General features: G+C 39.2%; 1 protein-coding gene across 2 annotated transcripts in view; it reads left to right on the forward strand.

Moving 5' to 3' along the window:
- The window catches only part of LOC143293758 (N-acetyl-D-glucosamine kinase-like), a 30,451-nt gene that overhangs the window by 2,660 nt on the left and 7,874 nt on the right, over positions 1-19,917 (forward strand). For both annotated transcript variants that reach the window (XM_076604972.1, XM_076604971.1), the window contains exons 2-7: positions 4,089-4,173; positions 5,876-5,974; positions 8,934-9,075; positions 10,640-10,750; positions 11,950-12,062; positions 19,663-19,750. In XM_076604972.1, the coding sequence (XP_076461087.1) occupies positions 4,089-4,173; positions 5,876-5,974; positions 8,934-9,075; positions 10,640-10,750; positions 11,950-12,062; positions 19,663-19,750 (638 nt within the window). The remainder of the gene's footprint in view (positions 1-4,088; positions 4,174-5,875; positions 5,975-8,933; positions 9,076-10,639; positions 10,751-11,949; positions 12,063-19,662; positions 19,751-19,917) is intronic.

Genomic DNA, 19,917 nt, shown 5'->3' on the forward strand with positions numbered 1-19,917 from the left:
AGTAATACATTCATCTCAGTCATGAAATGTAGTACCCTGAAGTGGAAATATTTGAGTAAATAATCGCATGCCCTAAGATGAACAGTACATAAGATGAACAGTACATGTAGATGGCAAAGCTCTTGTCAGCAATTGGAAAGGACAGACCCCCAAAACTTCAGCCTCAGTTGTCAAAGCCTAAGTTGTTGCAGCAATCTGAGTTATTGTGTGAAAGGTAAATGCAGCCAAATAGTTCAGTGCAGTGAATTTTGTGTTGATGTTGAATGAATACTTACCTGTTAGTATGCCATTTTTATAATTCCGTTATCACTCTTTTCCTCCCACTCAAAACACACCGAAATTGACAAAAGCCTAAACATATATTAAACTGAAAGCTCGGTTTTTGGTTTTATGTTTTAAATTGAATATAACATTTGTTCTTCCTCATGAGCTGATCTGTGTATCTAACATGTTGCAGAAACGGCTGCTCATGGCAGGGCATGTAAGACCTATTCAATGATCCAAAAAGGCCAGTATGAACATCTCAGGTAGCGAGCAGCATGCTATTGATGATGCCAGGAAACCTGTGAGTGCCAAAAAAGAGATATTTTTTGGTGTGCATTTTCTCTCTTGTGAATGCCATTTTGTGAAGAAATAAAGATGCATCGTCCACCTTTTATTTCTTATTTATTGTGGTTCTTCTATAATGAAATGCATGACTCATTCATGGATGGAAGAAAAAGCTAGAGAGCTGAAAGAAAATAGATTCATATATCTGTCATTTTTGGTAGCAACTTAAGCAATATTTGCTCCCTCCTGGGAACCTTTGTCGTGGAATGCCCCATCAGCCTACCCATTCTGTATAATGCTCTCAAGTTGCATTTGTTTAAAAATTTGCAGTTATTTTGCAGAAGCTGATCAGCCAAGACCACTGGTAACTTATTGTGGCTGTAACTTCAATATTTTTTCAAAAACAAAAATTTTGAAGAAGTCTCATCCACAACATGCACCCTTTTTTTTATGAGAAAATCAGGTATCATTCCTTTTCTGCCAACTTTAGAGGGAAGTTTTAAGGTTGATTTTAATTTATTTTGAAAGCTGACATTTTACTTAATACACACACAAAATTTCCTGGTCCTACTTGTGACAGTTACTGAAATATTCATCTTTGCAGCATGCTACCCCAATAAATAGTCTTTTTTCCGCTAGTCAAATTGAAGATTTTTCAAAGTTTGATACTTAAAATTCAGTTAACTATCATACCTGGAAAAAAAAATTCAGTGCACCTTTTGTGATGTATTCTGCAAGATATTTTATTATGAAATGCAACTGTCTATTCTTTTCAGTGCTGTAGACCTTCAAAGTTGCTATTCTGTGCAGATTGACATGTCTTGATTTTCTATTTCCCCCTACTTTGACAGGCATATTTTCCAATTTCTTTGCTACTGAAGTGTTATTGTTTTCTTGTGCAATATGCCCTTATCATATGGTTTTTAAAAGTATGTGAGTTTTCATTACAGCATCCTCATGGACAGTACAGTATGACTGTGAAAATATTAAGTACTAACAGCATGTATGTATCGTCACATCTTTAAAATGGAATATCTTCAGAACCAGTCAAGATATTCACTTACTCTTTTTTTTTTCTTTTCTTATATTGTCATGTTGTTTGCCAAAAATCACATTTCAGTCATTGTGATGAATATTTAAATTTTCACTGCCGCCACCTATATATTTATATTTATTTTTATATATTTATATATATATATTTTTTTTTAATAAAATGTATTCTGATTTTATGCTTTAATATAAAAATGTAAGAGATCCTTGTACAAGTTCACACATACACAGAAACATACACACAGCTGAGGTGTTTACACTGAGCCAAAGAGTTCATAGTAACATATATTAAATGATAGTAACACACATTAAATGATGTGTGTGTCTGTGCGTGTGCGCGTGTGTGTATCTCTGTGTGTGTGCATGTGTGTGGGTGTGTGTGTGTGGTTGTGTGTGCACTTCGTCTGTGCATGCTTTAAAGTTTAATGCTTGGTTTTTAATTATGCAGAAGATATTTGGTCCAGTTCACTTCTTTTGGGTGACTGTTTTGTTCACGTGGAATGGTTTTTGGAGATTTGTTACATGTGGTTGTGATTTTTGTGTAGAGTTTTTTTTATTTTTGTTATATTTTACTCATGTGATGTGCCTTGAGCGTTACTGTGTTTTATGAAAGGCACAATATAAATAAACTATTATTATTATTAAACACATGGATCCTCCATAGCATGTGTGCATCACTTCCTCATTGATGTTTCCTTAAATCTTTACTTGCTTTAGTGTGTATATGGTGCACAGTGGCATAATTTGGGAAGCCATGTTACATGTCTGAATAGCATTGAAGTTGGTGCAGTAATGTACAGTGGCAGTCATCATGGATGCCAGCTTTACAAGAATATGTGACATTGATTGCGCTTTTTTTTTGTTCACTCATGCCACTGGGTTTGTACTTCAACAGATTGAGGAGAAGTATAAAGTTCTGTGGATCAGGGAACCATAGATTGGTTGTTTAAAAACCAAGCATAACTGTCCAAGCATATGCTAGAAATTTACGAGCTTGGTTCCTGGGCACCTGAACTAAAATTTGGTATTCTTGAAGCCCACCTGCATGTGTGGTCCTTGCCCAGCAACCTGATGTGTATGTTGATGTTAAGCCAAAGATAATTAACTCATAAGCAAATTAGATTAAAGGCTTCTAAGTAATGTCATTGAGAGGATAACACAGAGGACAACAATTTTTTTTCTCTCATCTATTTTTCCAACTTAATTATTAAAGCATTTGTTGAGATACTGCTTGTTGCCAGATAAGTGTACACAATGGTTTTTTTCACAGGTTTTTGTGTGTACCCTGTTTCTGCAGACTGGTATATCATACTGGGAGAATATATATATGCATGTGAAAAGAGAGCAAAACATAATCATTGATAAATCAGTGGCAGAACTTTATGGCAAAGGCTTTGTTTTAAAAGTTGATTTTCTTTTCTCAGCTTTCTTTCTCTCCATTTTCTTTCTGCAGTCTCTTTCTGTATGCTTTCCTGGTCTATTCACCTGAATGTAAAATGTTTTCCACCGAGCCGTTTTTCTTTGCACTGCAGTTCTACTCCTAGAGCTGTTTGCGTAAATGCTCATCTTTGACAGCTAAGCACAGACAGTAAATCCTAGGTTGGGCATGTAGCTGCCTGTCCTACACCATGATTATGGGTTTCTTCTTTCTTTTGTTTTTCTCTCCTTTTTTGAAATAAAATATCACTGAATTAGTGAATAGGTCTTTTTATATATTTATTTATTCATTTTGAATACTTCACGTAGTTGATATTACTGAGTGTTCCAATGTCACACATGTCATTTAAGATGGCTGGGCATGCTGAATCATGATTGTGTTCTTTTTTGCTATATTGCAAGTTGATTTTGGTTGTTGTGTAGTTTTTGTCTTATAATGTTGATAGTTATGGCTGGGATTGTTGTCCATGGATAAAAATTGGGTTGGAACAAAAAGAAACAGGAATGGGGATGGATGGAAATTTCTTTACTCCTTCTGAAAAACCTCAAATTACCTGCTATCCTTCTAATCAAATTTGCTTTTATAACACTTGGGGTTGCTGAGAAAATACCAACACTGACATTATCATGCACATGCTCACACTCACACGCATTCACACTCACACAGACAACAGAAACTCGGTGATTTCTCATAGACTCAGTGTTTTTGTTCAAACATGAGTCAAAAATGAAAGTGAAAGCAATAGTATAAGGTTTTGCACATGTGTGTGTGTGTGTTTACAAGGGAGTTTACAGCCTTAGAAGGTTTCCATGCCATACTGATGCTGAAAAAAGGCAGAAAATATATTGCTTTTCCTCCAAATTATGTGTGGACTCATCCAGAAATACTGTAGAAGTTAGTTCCCTTTCCTTGTGGTTTATGCACATGTAGGAACATGAAAACTGTTTTAATGAGATGAATTACGAAGCCACAGCAATGCTGGGGTGCAGTGCTGAATGAGTTAAGATGTTCAAAACAGTAATAATTGATAATGTTTGTTTCCATGTTCAAGTGGTGGAACTCAATCAAAGATGGTGATCGTCCGATCAGATGGCCAAATCCTTGCCTTCGTTGATGGGCCGTCAACAAATAAATGGGTAATTATTCAGCTGAAAACATACTCTGTGTTTATTTGCAAATTTTCTGTCCCAAGTGCTGGTGAATGAGAGACAATCACAGTTTATTATACATACATCATTGTCAAAATAGCAGCAATATTATATCTTAATCTACCCACAGAGCCAAACAAATACATGTTCATTTTAGACTGTATAAGAAGAAAACCCAGATATTAGATAACAATAACACAAAACATTTCCGAAATAACACACTTAGCAAGCAAGAAATAGGATCCTTAATGAATGGGTAAATAAATTTATGCATGCAAGTTTTGGAAATGGAGAGTCTGTTGCAGTCCTTCTCGCCCGCTATCACCTATGATTTGTTTCTCAAGAGTCTTTTCAGTCAGCCAAAACCAAGGAGTGAAAAAAGAACAGGGAGCATGAAAGGAAAAGGCGTGATCCACAAGGGAGATCTAGTGTTTGCTTGTAGCCAAAGCAAGCAATGTCCTTTCTATTTTGGGAGGACTCACCAGCCCTGCATACCTGGGTTGCCAAGCGCAGGGAGTCTCCAACAAATGCATGCAAGAAACAGCCTTCAAAAATTGAACAACCTCACTTTTTCTTTAATTTAACGTCTGTTCACTTTGAGTGAGCCTCCCTCAAACAAAGAGAAATCCCTTCCAAAAAATATGATAAAAAATAAATTACAAAAAGACCCCTATAGCCCCCCACCCCCACCCCCTCCACCCCTCCCTCCCTCCCCAAAAAAAACAACCACAAACAACAACAACAAAACAACAACCAACGACACCATCTTTTTTTAAATAAGCAAGGACACATTATACTCTAAATATAGATGCAAAAGTAGGCTGTGGTTAAGTGCTTCAGAACAAAAGTGATACTTTCCTAAATTTACAAAACAACTCCATCTTGCCTTCCTCCCATATGAGACTTTGCATCCATGTTGTCTCCAGAGAAAAAAAAACCCAAAGAAAACTATGTTTCTTGACTTTGTCAAATACAAGAAAACAAAGAAACAAAATTACTGCAGTCTTCTGCAGTAAATTATTCCCACTAGTTATTTATCAACTCGCATCACACAGAAACTGCAGTCAGCATAAACTTCGTTTTGGTTGCTTTTTTGGAGGGTCTTTTGAAAAGGTGAAGCCAAATCATGACAATTGTTTCTTTTATTAGACTTCAGTTTGTTTTGTTTTTGGGGTTTTTTTCCCCACATCAAGCCATTCCTTTTTGTGGTATTGTTTCACTTTCAATCAGTGAGATGGACTTGACAGATGGTGAGACTAATTGTAATGTTGACTCTTATGGAGGTTTATTAAACTGACAACACAGATCTGAGAAGTTTTGAAATAAGACATGTTGTCTGCATTCCTGTGCGATATGAATACTTTAGTTATCACAGGCTTATGACTCTTCGGTTTCTGCCATGCTTTATCGTCATTATCATCAACATTATTGTTCTTGTTGTTTTCATTGATGTGGTGCAGTTGAAATGGTCATCTTTCTCATCATCTTCTTCATATCTGATGATACTAATTATTGATTAATGACAAACTGATTGATGTACCAGAATTGATTTAGCTCTTAGAATAATTGATCAGTTGACTCACATATAATGATATATTGATATGTTTATCTGATAGCATTAATTATTTATTGATCAACTGATTGACTGAATAATTCTTTCATATATTCAATTAGTTACATGTGATTTCAGCTTATCGGTGTGGAAGAAACCATTAAGAGAATCAATGAGATGGCAAAAGAAGCAAAGACCAAGGCAAAAATTCCTGAGGATACACCCTTCAAAGGACTGGTATTGTGCTGCCTGTCTGTCAGTGTCTGTCTATGAGCAACATTCAGTTTTTGACTTGCATACATGAAGAGAGTGAATCAATGTAATAACTCAGTCTTAGCTGTGTTTGTGGTGTTTGTCTGTATCTGTGTGTCAGTGGTAAACATTAACATTAGTGTTTCAGATACCAAGTTTAGTGGTACATATCTTTACTATATTTCCAGTCGTTTCCTAAATAATGATATAATAATCCAAGTGAGAAGTCAAAGATCAAGTTCATGATCTGGCAAAATAGAGAACATTTGCATGCAAGCACAAGATCTCATGCCATACATCCAAAATGTCCTTCAAAATGTTTGTATTGACTGGCCATGGTGAAAAAGCACAATCTTTATTCAAAATCACTTAAACTTAATGATCAAAGGTCAGTGTCACAACCTGGCACATATTACTTGATAAAGAAAAGAATTTATTGGAGTGAGAGTGATAGTTGTTTTTTTTTCTAATTATCATCAAACATGTGTACAGTGACTGGTCATTGTGAGGGCAAAATTCCTGCTGAGAGTCAAGTTCAGGGGGACAAAGTTCAAGGTCATAAAACATGCTACAATGGAACAATGTAGAAGTACACATGTGTGCTGTAGTTGATTTTGACCAGAACAAAAAACCCTTTTGAAAGTCAGGGTTAAAGGTACATATGTCATGGTCACAACAGTGTGCAAATTCTCCTTCACAAGGCAAGCACAAATTTAACCTCTTGACTGCGCTGTTGACGTACGGCGTACGTCATGAAATGTCGCTCACCAGTGCTGTATTGACGTGCGCCGTATGTCATGTTACAACATTCTATGTTTCGAGTCCCGCATTACAGAAAATGCAGCCTGCTAACCATTAAATTAGCTCCCCTGAGAGCCCTTTATCTCCTGAGTTCCATAAGCTAAAATTATTCATCAGATTGTCATATTTATGGCGAAAGTTTTGCAAGTTTGTACGAAGCTCAAGTTGTGTTTGCAAAGCCATGGCTGAATGCAGACAAACCCCAACACTTGCACTAATATTGAAAGAAATCTTTCGCGATGCAAACAGTAGAGATGAAGATTGTGGACTGAATGAGATAGAACTGCGTGAAGTTGATGCTGAAGACGCTGATTTTGACATGGAGGGAGGTGGGAGGTGGAGTTGCTTGACGAAACTGAAGACAGACAAGCTCAGCTGATTCAAGATGCAGGTGGGTGTTTACGAGGTTTGTCAGTTTATTATTTGCTTTCTGTTTGTTGTAACAGTGAATATGACTGCATTGTGTGTGTTTTGAATGTGTTAGCTGTGGTAAGTAGCTTCGTCAGTCACTGATCAGTGTCTCTGTGTGTGAGAGAGTATGTCACGTGTGTACTGTGTGTGACCAACGCTGTGCGAGGGGGCGTGGCTTACTGGCTGGCTCATTGTTGATGACAGCATGTGTCACTCGCCAAGAGCTTTCTGTGAATTCGTTCCCGAGTGTGTGTTGGTTTGTTGTTGTGTGTGTGTGTGAGTGGGGGAGGGGCCGGGGAGAGGGTGGGGGGTGGGGGTGGGTGAGGAGATGTTTACTAAACTGAAATCAGAGAATTGTATGCCTAAATTACTTTGTAAATGCAACACTTGTAGAAGTGTGTGTGTGTTTGTGTGTGTTATTTTGTTTTGTATGAGAAAGAGAGAATGAAGGAGGTGTGGCATACCATGAACCAGTTTCAGTGTGTGTGTGTGTTGGATGTGGGGGGTAAGTGTGTGTGTGTATTTCAGCTTCTGAAAACAATCAGAAATAAAATGGTACCATTTCATAACCTTTTTATATGTAAAAACAACAACAACAACAACAACAACAAACTTAGTCTTTTATGCAATGTGTTTCAGGTATGCAGCATGGTGATGATCATGATGTTCATCCTGGACCATCTGGAGTTGACAACTTGCCACAACCTGCAGCTGAAGACCAGCAGCAGCAAGACCAAAGAGCAGTAAATAAGCCTCCAGCAATTCTGGATTACAACAAAAACATGGGTGCCATGGACCATCATGACCAACAACTGCAGCCCTGCAATGCCACAAGGAAAACCCAGAAGTGGTACAAATATCTGTGTGTACTCAGCAAAAAAAGCAGGCAGCAGCAGTACATTCCTGGACTTCCAGAAGGATGTAATTAGTGCCATGATTTTTGGTGACCAAGACCCAGACACTGCTACAGATGACCACGCTGTTCATCTGTGTGGACGACACTTCATTGATGTCATCCCACCTACCCCACAGAAGGCCCAGCTACAAAGGAGGTGCAGAGTCTGCTGGAAGAAAGGGCAAAGAAAGGATGTGAGGTTCTACTGCCCAGACTGCCCCAGCAAACCTGCACTGTGTCTTGAAGACTGTTTCTGCAAGTACCACACACAGCGATTTTACTGGCGATAGATGCTGGGTGAGTACACCCTTTTCATTGTTTGTGTGGACTGTGTTGGAGACTTATGGACCTGGACACTGTTCCACAGCCTTTGACAGTGTGTGTGGTTGGTCACAACAGTCACAAGAAAGACCGGTTGATAAACAGGTTGATGTTGTAGCACCTACATGATGGAACGACAGTCCCAAATTTTTTTTATTGCATTTTATGGAATTTTTGTGTCAGATTGGCTCATTGTTTGAACATGTGAGTATTAAAAACAAAATCTTGGTTTATTTTCCTTTCATTTGATATATACTTTTATGCACTTATCTTCAGTACTTTTTGAAATATAAGCAAATTAAAACCATTGGCGTGTTTTTCTTGTTTTTCTGAAAATTTTCTCAGGCTGTAGCAAAACGTACTAGCAGTGAAGGGGTTAATGGGCCGTGAAGTTTGTAACATACAGAGGCAACGCCTTACATTCAGTTTTATTTCCCAAAACTGGGTGTGCTGTTTAGATTCAGATTGTCAAATGCTCTCAGTTGTTGCACCAATATTTTCCATGGGTAATTTCAGGGTTTGTCACTGAGTGGAGGTGATGAAACGATTGCCCAGCAGGAACTGAAAGAAGAAATAAAAACCCGCTACCCCAAGTTGGCCCAAAGTGTTTACATTAACAGTGACACACATGGGGCATTAGCCACTGCTTTACCTTCAGGTAAGGTACTAAGGAAGTATTTTTTTCTGGTGTATATATTTTTTTCTTGCATTGAATTGGAGTCTGCTGTTGCATTATGTGTTGACTGTACGTGCCATGTTGCATATTGTATGGAGACAATTAGATTCTGTACAGCAGTGGGTAGTTTTGTCATCATTACTTTCGATGTGCAGAGCTGACCTTGTTTTACTAGCTGATGTCTTAACCTTATGATTATAACTGAAATTTTATTTTTCCTTTCGTTTTGTTTCAGTTTTACATGTTATGCATTTTATTTATTTATTTTTGTCATAGAGAACGCTGAACTGAATGCTGAATGACTTTAATGACTCAGGCCAACAGCCCTTGTCATGACATTTGTGAGAATATACATTTTAAAAAAAAAGGAAAAAAAAAAGCCACATGTCCATTATATTCAGCCGTCATACAGACAGACACACACACACACACACCCTTCACACGACAAACAACAGTCCAAACGTACACTTTGTCATACTCACCCATAGACGCACACACACACACCCTTCACATGACAAACAACAATCCAAACGTACACTTTGTCATACTCATCCATTCACACACTTGCGTTCTAATACCTGCCTACCTCACACGCCCATCCTTTCACAAAATCATTCACACTCATACACACACACACCACAGTGTGTGCACATGCGTGCATACACACACCCACACACTTTCGCACTCACACCCACAGACACATATTCGACGTGTACACACTTGCATGCATGCCTATCAACGCACGAAAAAAACCCACATATGTTAACTCAACTGGAAACCAATTTGCATGCTATTTGAAGTGAGACTTTCATTCTAGTGCTTTTCTGCTAATGTTTTTTTCCTAAAGGCCTGAACAACGAATTTTGACATACTAACTAACTGATCTGGGGAGTCAACATTAAATAAGTTAGAGAGCCTTTTATCTGTGCCAGTATAAAGGGTGAAACAAGGTAAAAACTTCCTACGGATATCAGAGTAACCTTGGTAGTCAAACAAAAAGTGAGTTACTGATTCTGGCTCCTTAGTACATACGGGGCAAAGAATATTTTTGTATGTCATATTAAACAGATAGTGATGCATTTTTAATTGAGATACACCCATTCGGAGTTGTCCAAGAGCGTTCCAATATCCTTCTTTCCACAGGCATGGTATGTACGTTTCCCTGGCAAAAATGTGTTTGAAGTTCCCATAACTAGTCAACTTTTCGATCTCATCAGTGTGGTTTTTCCAGCGGTGACAAAAAGAACTAAATAATCTTTCACGCAATTCAAAAAGGAAACACCTTTCTCTCTCTCTGTTCAAGATGTCATGGAGAGAGAGAGAGAGAGAGAGAGAGAAAATGTGTGTGAATATTTGGGTGGTTGGGCTCAGCGTGCTAGAGTGTGTACCTGAGCTTGTGCATATGTGCGTACATGTGGGACTGTGAGTGTGTGCGTGTGTGTGCGAGTGCAGTGTGTTTCTTTTAAAAGTTCTGTGCATGCTTCTGTGAATATATAAACATAGTTGTCCACACCCGTCCATGCACACACACATGTATGTGTTGTAGGTGGAATAGTGTTGATAGCGGGAACAGGATCGAACTGCCAACTCGTCAACCCTGACGACTCCATGTATCGTTGTGGGGGGTGGGGCCACTTGATCGGAGATGAAGGTTCAGGTTAGTATTTGGTTTTTCTTCCGCTTCTTCACTTTGAGGCTGCAGTGCCCAAGTTCACTTATATCTTCAAGCTGTCTTTAAGACTGCCATACTTGGCTTTCAGGATTGAGCGCGGCATGCTGGGAATGTTCACATTTTCCACAAACTGCAGATTGCTGACATGGATGACAGAAATATTAATGTGCATATTTGATTTTCTGCCTGTGTATACACATGAAAGGGATTAAGGTACAAGCAGGTGTGTACATATGTTGATCTGGAGGAATTTGAAAAACCAGTCATCCACCAGATGCCACAGCTGCGATTCAACACTCAGTTTGAAAGCCTTAGTGTTCTGATCATTCAGCTGTCACATCCATCAGTAGTTGTATCACTTGCTGAGGAAGAGGGATGATGATGATGATGATATGGACACTTATATAGCATTTATCATCATTCAAGACCAAGCTCTAAGCGCTTTACAAACATTGAGCCATTTGCATAACAGACTGCCTACCTGGGTAGAGCCGACTGAGAGTTGCAACTGGGCGCTCATCATTTGTTTCCTGTATCATTCAGTCAGGTTTCAGTCATGCACATAAACATACACACATACTGGTACATACAGATATGTAAAAGTTTACGTGTGTGATTGTTTTGTATATTTACCAGACCATGTAGCAGCCACACTCCATACTGTGCTTACTGGGTATGTTCTTGTTTCCATATCCTACCAATCACTGCCATTTTCACATGTAGGCGGTTCAGGCGCTCGCAGGTCTGCACATGTTGACTTTGGAGATTGGAAAAATCTTCACCCTTAACCCATCAGGTGTGACAGGGATTGAACTCAGGAAACTCAGGCAAGAATCCAGCACTCTAACCATTTGACCATCGCGCCTGAGAGAATTTTCTCTCTTTGTTTTATATATACACACACACACACACACACACACACACACACACACACACACACACATTAACATTTTCAAGTTGTACTGGTACATTTTCTAAACTGAAAGGAAAAAACAACAACATTCCAGCATTGCAGGTTTCTGCCTGCAGTCACTCACATGCAAGCTTTCACCAAGTTCCCCACTTTCTTTCATTGTCCTTTTTTACAACTGTACAATGTGATTTTTACTTGATATGCAGTTACTATTTTTTATCTAAAATTTGAACGTTTTATTTATTTTTTCATTTTTTTGTTTTCATATCAGGCTACTGGATCGCCCAAAGGGCACTGAAGACCGCACTTGACCATGATGACAACTTGGTTCTTTGTCCCCATGATGTGTCTTATGTCAAGACAGCCATGAAGAAGTATTTTGAGGTATTTCCTTTTGGACTTGACTTTGCCTGCTGAATCTGTCTGTTCATGTATCTTGTGTAAGTGATCATGGGATGTGAGATTTGTGATGTTATGGAGAAAATGTGTGTGTGGGTGTGTGTGTATGTGCATGTGTGTGTGTGTGTATGTGTGTGTGTGTGTCCTCTCTGACACTTTTCCAAAATGTGGTGTATCTCCCATGATTGGCTCTGGTCTGCTTTCTACCCCTTCCACACCTGTCTCAACTCCTGGACCTTTCTCTGCCTTCCCACTGTCCTCCACTGCTCAGTCACCATCGTCTCCTTCCGTTGCCTGTCTGTCTGACTCACCTGCTTCACCATTAAATTTCTCTCAGCCTGCCTCTGATCTCTTTTATGCCTGCCTGTTCAATGCTCAGTCTGTCTGCCCTGATCAAAAGACTGACTATATTTCTGATTATATTTTTGAAAATAACTTTGATATCGTATTTCTCACCGAAACCTGGTTGAAATTACAAGGTCACGAACCCAAACTTAAACAACTGACCCCCCTCCCCCGGTACAAAACCAAGTCATTTCCATGACTGTCTCGTGGAGGTGGCATCGCCATCATCTACAGAGACATCTTGGAGTCTTCCCTTTCCTTCTCCCATAAACATGCCTTTCCACATGACACTTTTGAAATGCTTGAAGTCACTCTCAATGTTCCTGGTCACTCAATCATCTTCTGTTGTCTCTATCATCCTCCTCCTTGTCGTAAAAACAACCTAACGTCTTCTCTGTTTCACAATGAGTTCCGAACATTACTTGATTACTACAACCTTCATTCTGGCAAACTTATCATCCTCGGAGACTTAATTTTCATTTTGACAATCCAACTTCCACTGATGTCAAACGCCTATGTCTATCTCTGTCCAATCATTCTCTCTCTCAGCTCGTTACAGAACCAACACACAGATCTGGCCATATGTTGGACTGGCTTATCACACGTGACTGTGATGCCATGATTGCGTCAGTGACTGTAACTGATGAACTCTCTTCCGACCATTCTGCTGTCATATTCTTGCTTAATATTTCAAAACCTACCAGAACCAAAAAAGTCCGTTACTCGTCGCAACCTGAAATCCATCAACATTAACACTTTTTCTTCTCAAGCTGCTGAAAGCCTTTCCAAAATTTCTTCCCGCATTGATGTCTCTACACATTACAACACTGTCCTCTCTCAACTGCTGGATGAACATGCACCCCCCACTACCCGCATGCTCCCTGATAGACCTTCTGCCCCATGGTGTACACAAGACATTCGACTTGCAAAACGCAAACGTCGTCAATTGGAACGGCGATGGCGATCAACAAAACTGAAAGTCCACAATCAGAGTCTCAAACTTTGAAAAATCTTCAATTTGACCAGTGGAAAAAAGACTGTTTATTGGGGTAGCATGCTGCAAAGATGAATATTTCAGTAACTGTCACAAGTAGGACCAGGAAATTTTGTGTGTGTATTAACCCCTAGGCTGCCTGTATGACGAGATAACTCGTCATGGAAAGCATGTACGCTTCGCTGCCACAATGACGAGATAACTTGTCATCGAAATATTCTGACTTTTCCCTACTTTGCATTCAGTTCGTTGACAAAAATGCTGGTAGCTTTAGCTTGGGGAATCTTTCTAGATTCTATTCATAGCTAGAAACACCATCTGCGTCATAAGGCAGTCCTTTATTTGAACGTTTTGGTTGGGTTACTGGCCGCAGTCTTTGCCTGGCTCCTCTCCTCGCTCGACAAAATGTCGGACTGACTCCGTGCTCAAGACATGCGATTGTGGCGAACTAAATCAGCCAAGATTACTTTCTTTAGCTGATGCTCAGAAAGAATTGAAGCATAAATTCGAAGAAGACAGTGGTGAACATTTATAGGACGATTTGATAGAAAATAAAGGGAGCAATCAAGAGAGTGGCCAAAATACGATTATCAGTGAGTGATGCCGGCTGTTGAGCTCCAGCAGACGACAGAAGTCACCAAATTTTTAGCAGGCCACGGTGTGGGCTATTTTCTTGGCACTCAGCCAACGCGGTCTACTGGATAAAGTGACCGTGTGAGAGGGGTGAAGAGGAGGGGGGTGGAGACTGAGGGACGTGGCCTCACATCCATATTATCACTTGCAGAAGTCAATGCATTATGCATCTATTTCTTTTTCAGTTTTTTTATATTGTGGTTGTTCCAGTATGATTTTGTGTGTGCAGATATACATTTGTCCAGAACATATATTTTAGTGCAAATTACCTGACTAATGTTTGTAATGAACAAGTTGAAAATGTGACAAAAAACAAAAAACTGATTTCAAAACAACAGCATGTCACTAAAATATATAAAATGGGAAAATATCATGTGTTTTGTATTCTTTATTCATTTCCCTTTCAGAAAATATATACTTTTATGGGTCTTTCTCCAATAACAAAGAGCACAGAATTTTTTGAAAATTTATACCTGTTTTTTGTGAAAAAAAACCCTGGCAAATAGATTTCACTTAAATCTTATTTTCCTGGCAGCGAAAGGGTTAAGTTAAACATCAGCTTTCAAAATGAATTAAAATCAACCTTAAAACTTCCCTTTAAAGTTGGCAGAAAAGGAATGATACCTGATTTTCTCATAAATAAGGGTGCACGTTGTGGATGAGACTTCTTCAAAATTTTTGTTTTTGAAAAAATATTGAAGTTACAGCCACAATGAGTTACCAGTGGTCTTGGCTGATTGGCTTCTGCAAAATTACTGCTTTTCAGTTTCAGTTTCACTTTCTCAAGGAGGTGTCACTGCGTTCGGACAAATCCATACACGCTACACCACATCTGTTGAGCAGATGCCTGACCAGCAGCATAACCCAACGCGCTTAGTCAGGCCTTGAGTGCATGCTTACATATTTGTGTACCTATGAAAGTGGATTTCATTTTACGTAATTTCGCCAGAGGACAACACTCTCGTTGCTATGGGTTCTTTTTCAGTGCGCCAAGTGCGTGCTGCACACGGGACCTCGGTTTATCGTCTCATCCGAAAGACTAGACGCTCAGTTTGATTTTCCAGTCAAACTTAGGAGAAAGGGCGAGAGCGGGATTCGAACCCACACCCTCACGGACTCTCTGTATTGGCAGCTGAGCGTCTTAACCATTCTGCCACCTTCCTCCTGCAAATTTTCAAACAAATGCAACTTGAGAGCATTATACAGAATGGATAGGTTGATGGGGCATTCCACAACAAAGGTTCCCAGGAGGGAGCAAATATTACTGAAGTTGCTAGCAAAAATGACAGATATATGAATCTATTTTCTTTCAGCTCTCTAGCTTTTTCTTCCATCCATGAACTCAGTCATGCATTTCATTATAGAAGAACCACAATAAATAAGAAATAAAAGGTGGATGATGCATCTTTATTTCTTCACAAAATGGCATTCACAAGAGAGAAAATGCACACCAAAAAATCTCTCATTTTTGGCACTCACAGGTTGCCTGGCATCAGCAATAGCATGCTGCTCGCTACCTGAGATGTTCATACTGGCCTTTTTGGATCATTGAATAGGTCTTACATGCCCTGCCATGAGCAGCCGTTTCTGCAACATGTTAGAGACACAGATCAGCTCATAAGAAAGAACAAATGTTATATTCAATAAAAACATAAAACCAAAAACAGAGTTTTCAGTTTAATATATGTAGGATTTTGTCAATTTTGGTGTGTTTTGAGTGGGAGGAAAACACTGTGACAACAGAATTATAAAAGGCATACTAACAGGTAAGTATTTCATTCAACATCAACACAAAATTCACTGCACTGAACTATTTGGCTGCATTTACCTTTCACACAATAACTCAGATTGCTGCAACAACTTAGGCTTTGACAACTGAGGCTGAAGTTTTGGGGGTCTGTCCTTTCCAATTGCTGACAAGAGCTTTGCCATCTACATGTACTGTTCATCTTATGTACTGTTCATCTTGGTGCATGCGATTATTTACTCAAATATTTCCACTTCAGGGTACTACATTTCATGACTGAGATGAATGTATTACTAAATGTCTTTGGTATATATTATAACTAAATATTGAATATTTTATTGTTAATATGCACATCATACTTAGTATCTTATTCTTTGATATATATTTTGTGTACTCACCTTTATTTGTGTGTGTATGTGAGAATGCATGCCTTTGATATATATATCAAACTGAATATTTCATTCACAATATGTGCATGGTATTTTTCATTTTATCATTTCATGAATTATCCCTTTGTTTTCTGTTTCATGCAGTTGAGATGCACAGCATATCATGGGTTACATGAACACACACACACACACACACACACACACACACTCACACACATATATTGTACTCTTAATTGCTGGATCCCTGATAGTGTTATATAGTTTGACTGAACCTGATGTGCAACTTAGGTTATGGGTGTTATTGTACTGATTTTCATTTTACTAATTTTAGTTTGTTAAAAATTGGTGTTAATTTTTTTTAAGAAACAAGATGTTGACTGCTCTGTTCAAATTATCATATATCTCTTCACATTACACTTTTTTCATACTCAGACATACATACACATACTCATAAGCATACATGTGCAAATGCAAACTCTCTCTCTCTCTCTCTCTCTCTCTCTCTCACCCAAACACACCTACTCCACTGACAGGAAAGAAATGGGGAAGGGGGATGACTGGAAGGAGGAGGTGGTGGGTTATATCACTGTCAGCAGTCATGGATTCTCAGCTGGAGCAAGTGGTCATTGATTTGGCTCAATACCAAGTTTGCCACAACCATTGACAACCCCCTCCCCTCTCCTTACCATTGGTGGGAGATACTCAGAGACAAGGGAGGGGAATTACTATACAACTCTCAGCAAATTATTAAAGTGAAGTTTGCAGAGGAGAGAGGGGGGTGGGGGGAGCAGGGGGTTAGTATGAATTGGTGTTCTTGTTCTTTTTGGAATGTGAGAGCATAGTATCTATCTGTCTGTATATATTAATATAAAGTTTCACAGCTATCAAAGCAAAATGCAGCTAGAATATCATACTTTTGTGTGATGTTGAATGAAACGCTCATTTTATGGAAAAAGAAACCACATTACAATTTTTACTCACTTAACACTCACCGAGTTTGTAGCAGACGACGCTAATGCTGTCCCGAGCACTTCCGGTTTTAGACCCAGGTAATATTTTGCTTACTAAAGCAAAAATCAATCAATAATAGTAATGGGAATTCATGGGCTCCATTCTAACATGTCCATTTTTCATTCTGTATCAAAGTTTTTGTGTGTTTTACTCAGAAAAAAATAAATCGTGTTCCGATTGAAACACGGTGTCACGTTACGAAAACACTGATGAAATAGATCCAAGCTGCTCAGTTGCTGACATCGATCAAAATACTGATTGAAAGAATTTCACCTCAGTATTGTGCATGAAAGTGCTAAAGACATTCGTTTTCAAAAATAATATTAAACCTACCGATGAAGCTTAAGATTTTCTGGAGAAACAGTGCCATTTTTGTGTTTGATGAAGTACCGCTCTCCTGTGTCAAATGTTGATTGGGCTGACGCAACTGATGAAGAGGGGTACCTGCTTTTGAATCGCTGGAGCAAAATGCTCATGGATCAAAAATCTTAGTTTCGGATACCATTGAAATCAGCAGAAAATGCTCTTTACCGCTCATGCAGTATCACGCAGGGTCGGATTTCATTTTCGAACTGCGCAAGGCATTGAAAGATAGCCGAAAAATTCCCGTAACTTTGCGCTCAGATCTAACTACCCTGCTTCGCCCAAGGCTTGGAAAAAAAACACACAAAAGTTCTCCTTGAACTTTCGCATTTCATCGCTCCCAGTTTTTCGAACAGTAACCAATGAATGGAAAGCAACGGATGCGATTTTTACCACTATGTGGTTGAAACTAACTGTGTCGCCCTCAGAAAGACGCCAGCCGCCATTGAACAAGGATCGCTATATCGCGTTACAGTACACTTCTTTTTCTTCTATCCGTGAACTCATTCACGCATTGCATAAAGCAAACACAATAAAAATAAAAAATATGGATGATAAATAATTATTTATTTCAGTTGGATAGTTCTTCACAAAATGAAATCAACTTTGAGAAAATGCACTTCAAAATTAGTCAATTTTTTAGGCGTTCATAGGTTCCCCGGCATCGGCCATGGGGGCTGCCGTGACCTAATTTCAGTCTGCCTATCGTACTGACCATAGCACCAAAACCACTCTCCTCCACATCCTGAACAATCTACTGCTAGCGTCCGACTCAGGACAGATCTCCCTTCTCACTCTTCTTGACTTGTCAGCCGCCTTTGACACGATAGACCATTCAATCCTTTCCCGCCTTCATTTTACATTTGGTATTTACGGCACTGTTCTAAACTGGTTCAAATCTTATCTCACTGATCGATTCCAGGCTGTCATTGTTGATAATTTCCAGTCTGAACCTGTTAAAATTGAACATGGAGTCCCACAGGGATCTGTTTTAGGCCCGATCCTCTTCACACTGTACACTGCTCCTCTTCCTGAAATTATCAACCGCCATAATGTCAGTCATCATTCTTATGCTGATGACACTCAACTCCAGAAAAGTGATACCCCCGAAAAACTGTCGTCGCTCTTGCAAGGAACATCCAACTGCTTCCTGGACATTCAAAATTGGATGACTCAAAATAAGTTACAGTTGAACGCGGACAAAACTGAAGCAATGATCATAGGAACTAAACAAAAACTCTCTTCCATCACAACTGACACAATCAAACTTGGCAGTACATCCATCCCTCTTTCTAGTTCAGTCAGGAACCTCTGCGTTGTCTTTGACAACACACTGTCCATGCAAAAATTTATCAGTCAGACGTGTCAGTCCTGCTACTGTCAATAGCAGCCTATCAGTTCCATCCGGAAATATCTGTCCATTGATGCAACAACTAGACTTGTCATTTCTCTCATTCTCTCTCTCCTTGACTACTGTAACTCTCTATTGTCTGGTTTGCCTGCTTCATCCATTCAGTCCCTTCAGTGCACACAAAACTCTGCTGCCCAACTCGTCCTCAGAAAGAAAAGATCTGAGCACATCACTCCTCTTTTGCAACATCTCCACTGGCTCCCTGTCTCACACAGAATAAAGTACAAGATCAGCACTCTGTGTTATAAATGTATTCACAAATCAGCCTCTTCCTATCTCTGAGGCTGCCTTCACTCTACACTCCATCTCGCTCACTACGATCAGCTTCGGATCCACTCTGCTTACACATACCCAGATTCAAACTCTCGACTGTTGGCCGCCGTTCTTTCTCTGTCTCTGGACCTTGCAATTGGAATGAACTTCCTCTTTTGCTTCGTCAAGTCTCCACACTCAGCTCTTTCAAGTCTGGCCTTAAACCCACCTCTTGCCAAAATAGCCTCCCTTCTCTGCCTCTTCCTTGTCTTCAGTTTCTCCAGTTTTAGAGTTACGCATGCGTGTGAATGACTGGTGCGAAAGTGCTTTGGTTCGTCTATGCACAAGATTCAGCGCTATGTAAATATCATTATTATTATTATTATGAGGGAGAGTGAAAAATCTAAGTGTGCCTTAGCTATATTCATTTGTTTCCACAGATTGAAGACTGGCCAGGTCTGCTTCCATACCTTTACACCAAGTTTGAAAAATCTAAAATAGCAGGATTCTGTGTTCCCATTGCAGAAGGTATTACTATACTCTTTGAAGATTTTTCACAGTAGTTCTTAAATTTCAGTTAAAATCAGCCTTGACACAGTACTCAGTTACAATGCACATATATTTGCAAAATTAATCTAGCACACACAAAAAAGATAAAAATCAGTAGTAAACACATAATAGATTATGCCATTCTG

This window comes from Babylonia areolata, chromosome 19 (assembly GCF_041734735.1).
Source record: "Babylonia areolata isolate BAREFJ2019XMU chromosome 19, ASM4173473v1, whole genome shotgun sequence".
NCBI classification, from domain to species: domain Eukaryota; kingdom Metazoa; phylum Mollusca; class Gastropoda; order Neogastropoda; family Buccinidae; genus Babylonia; species Babylonia areolata.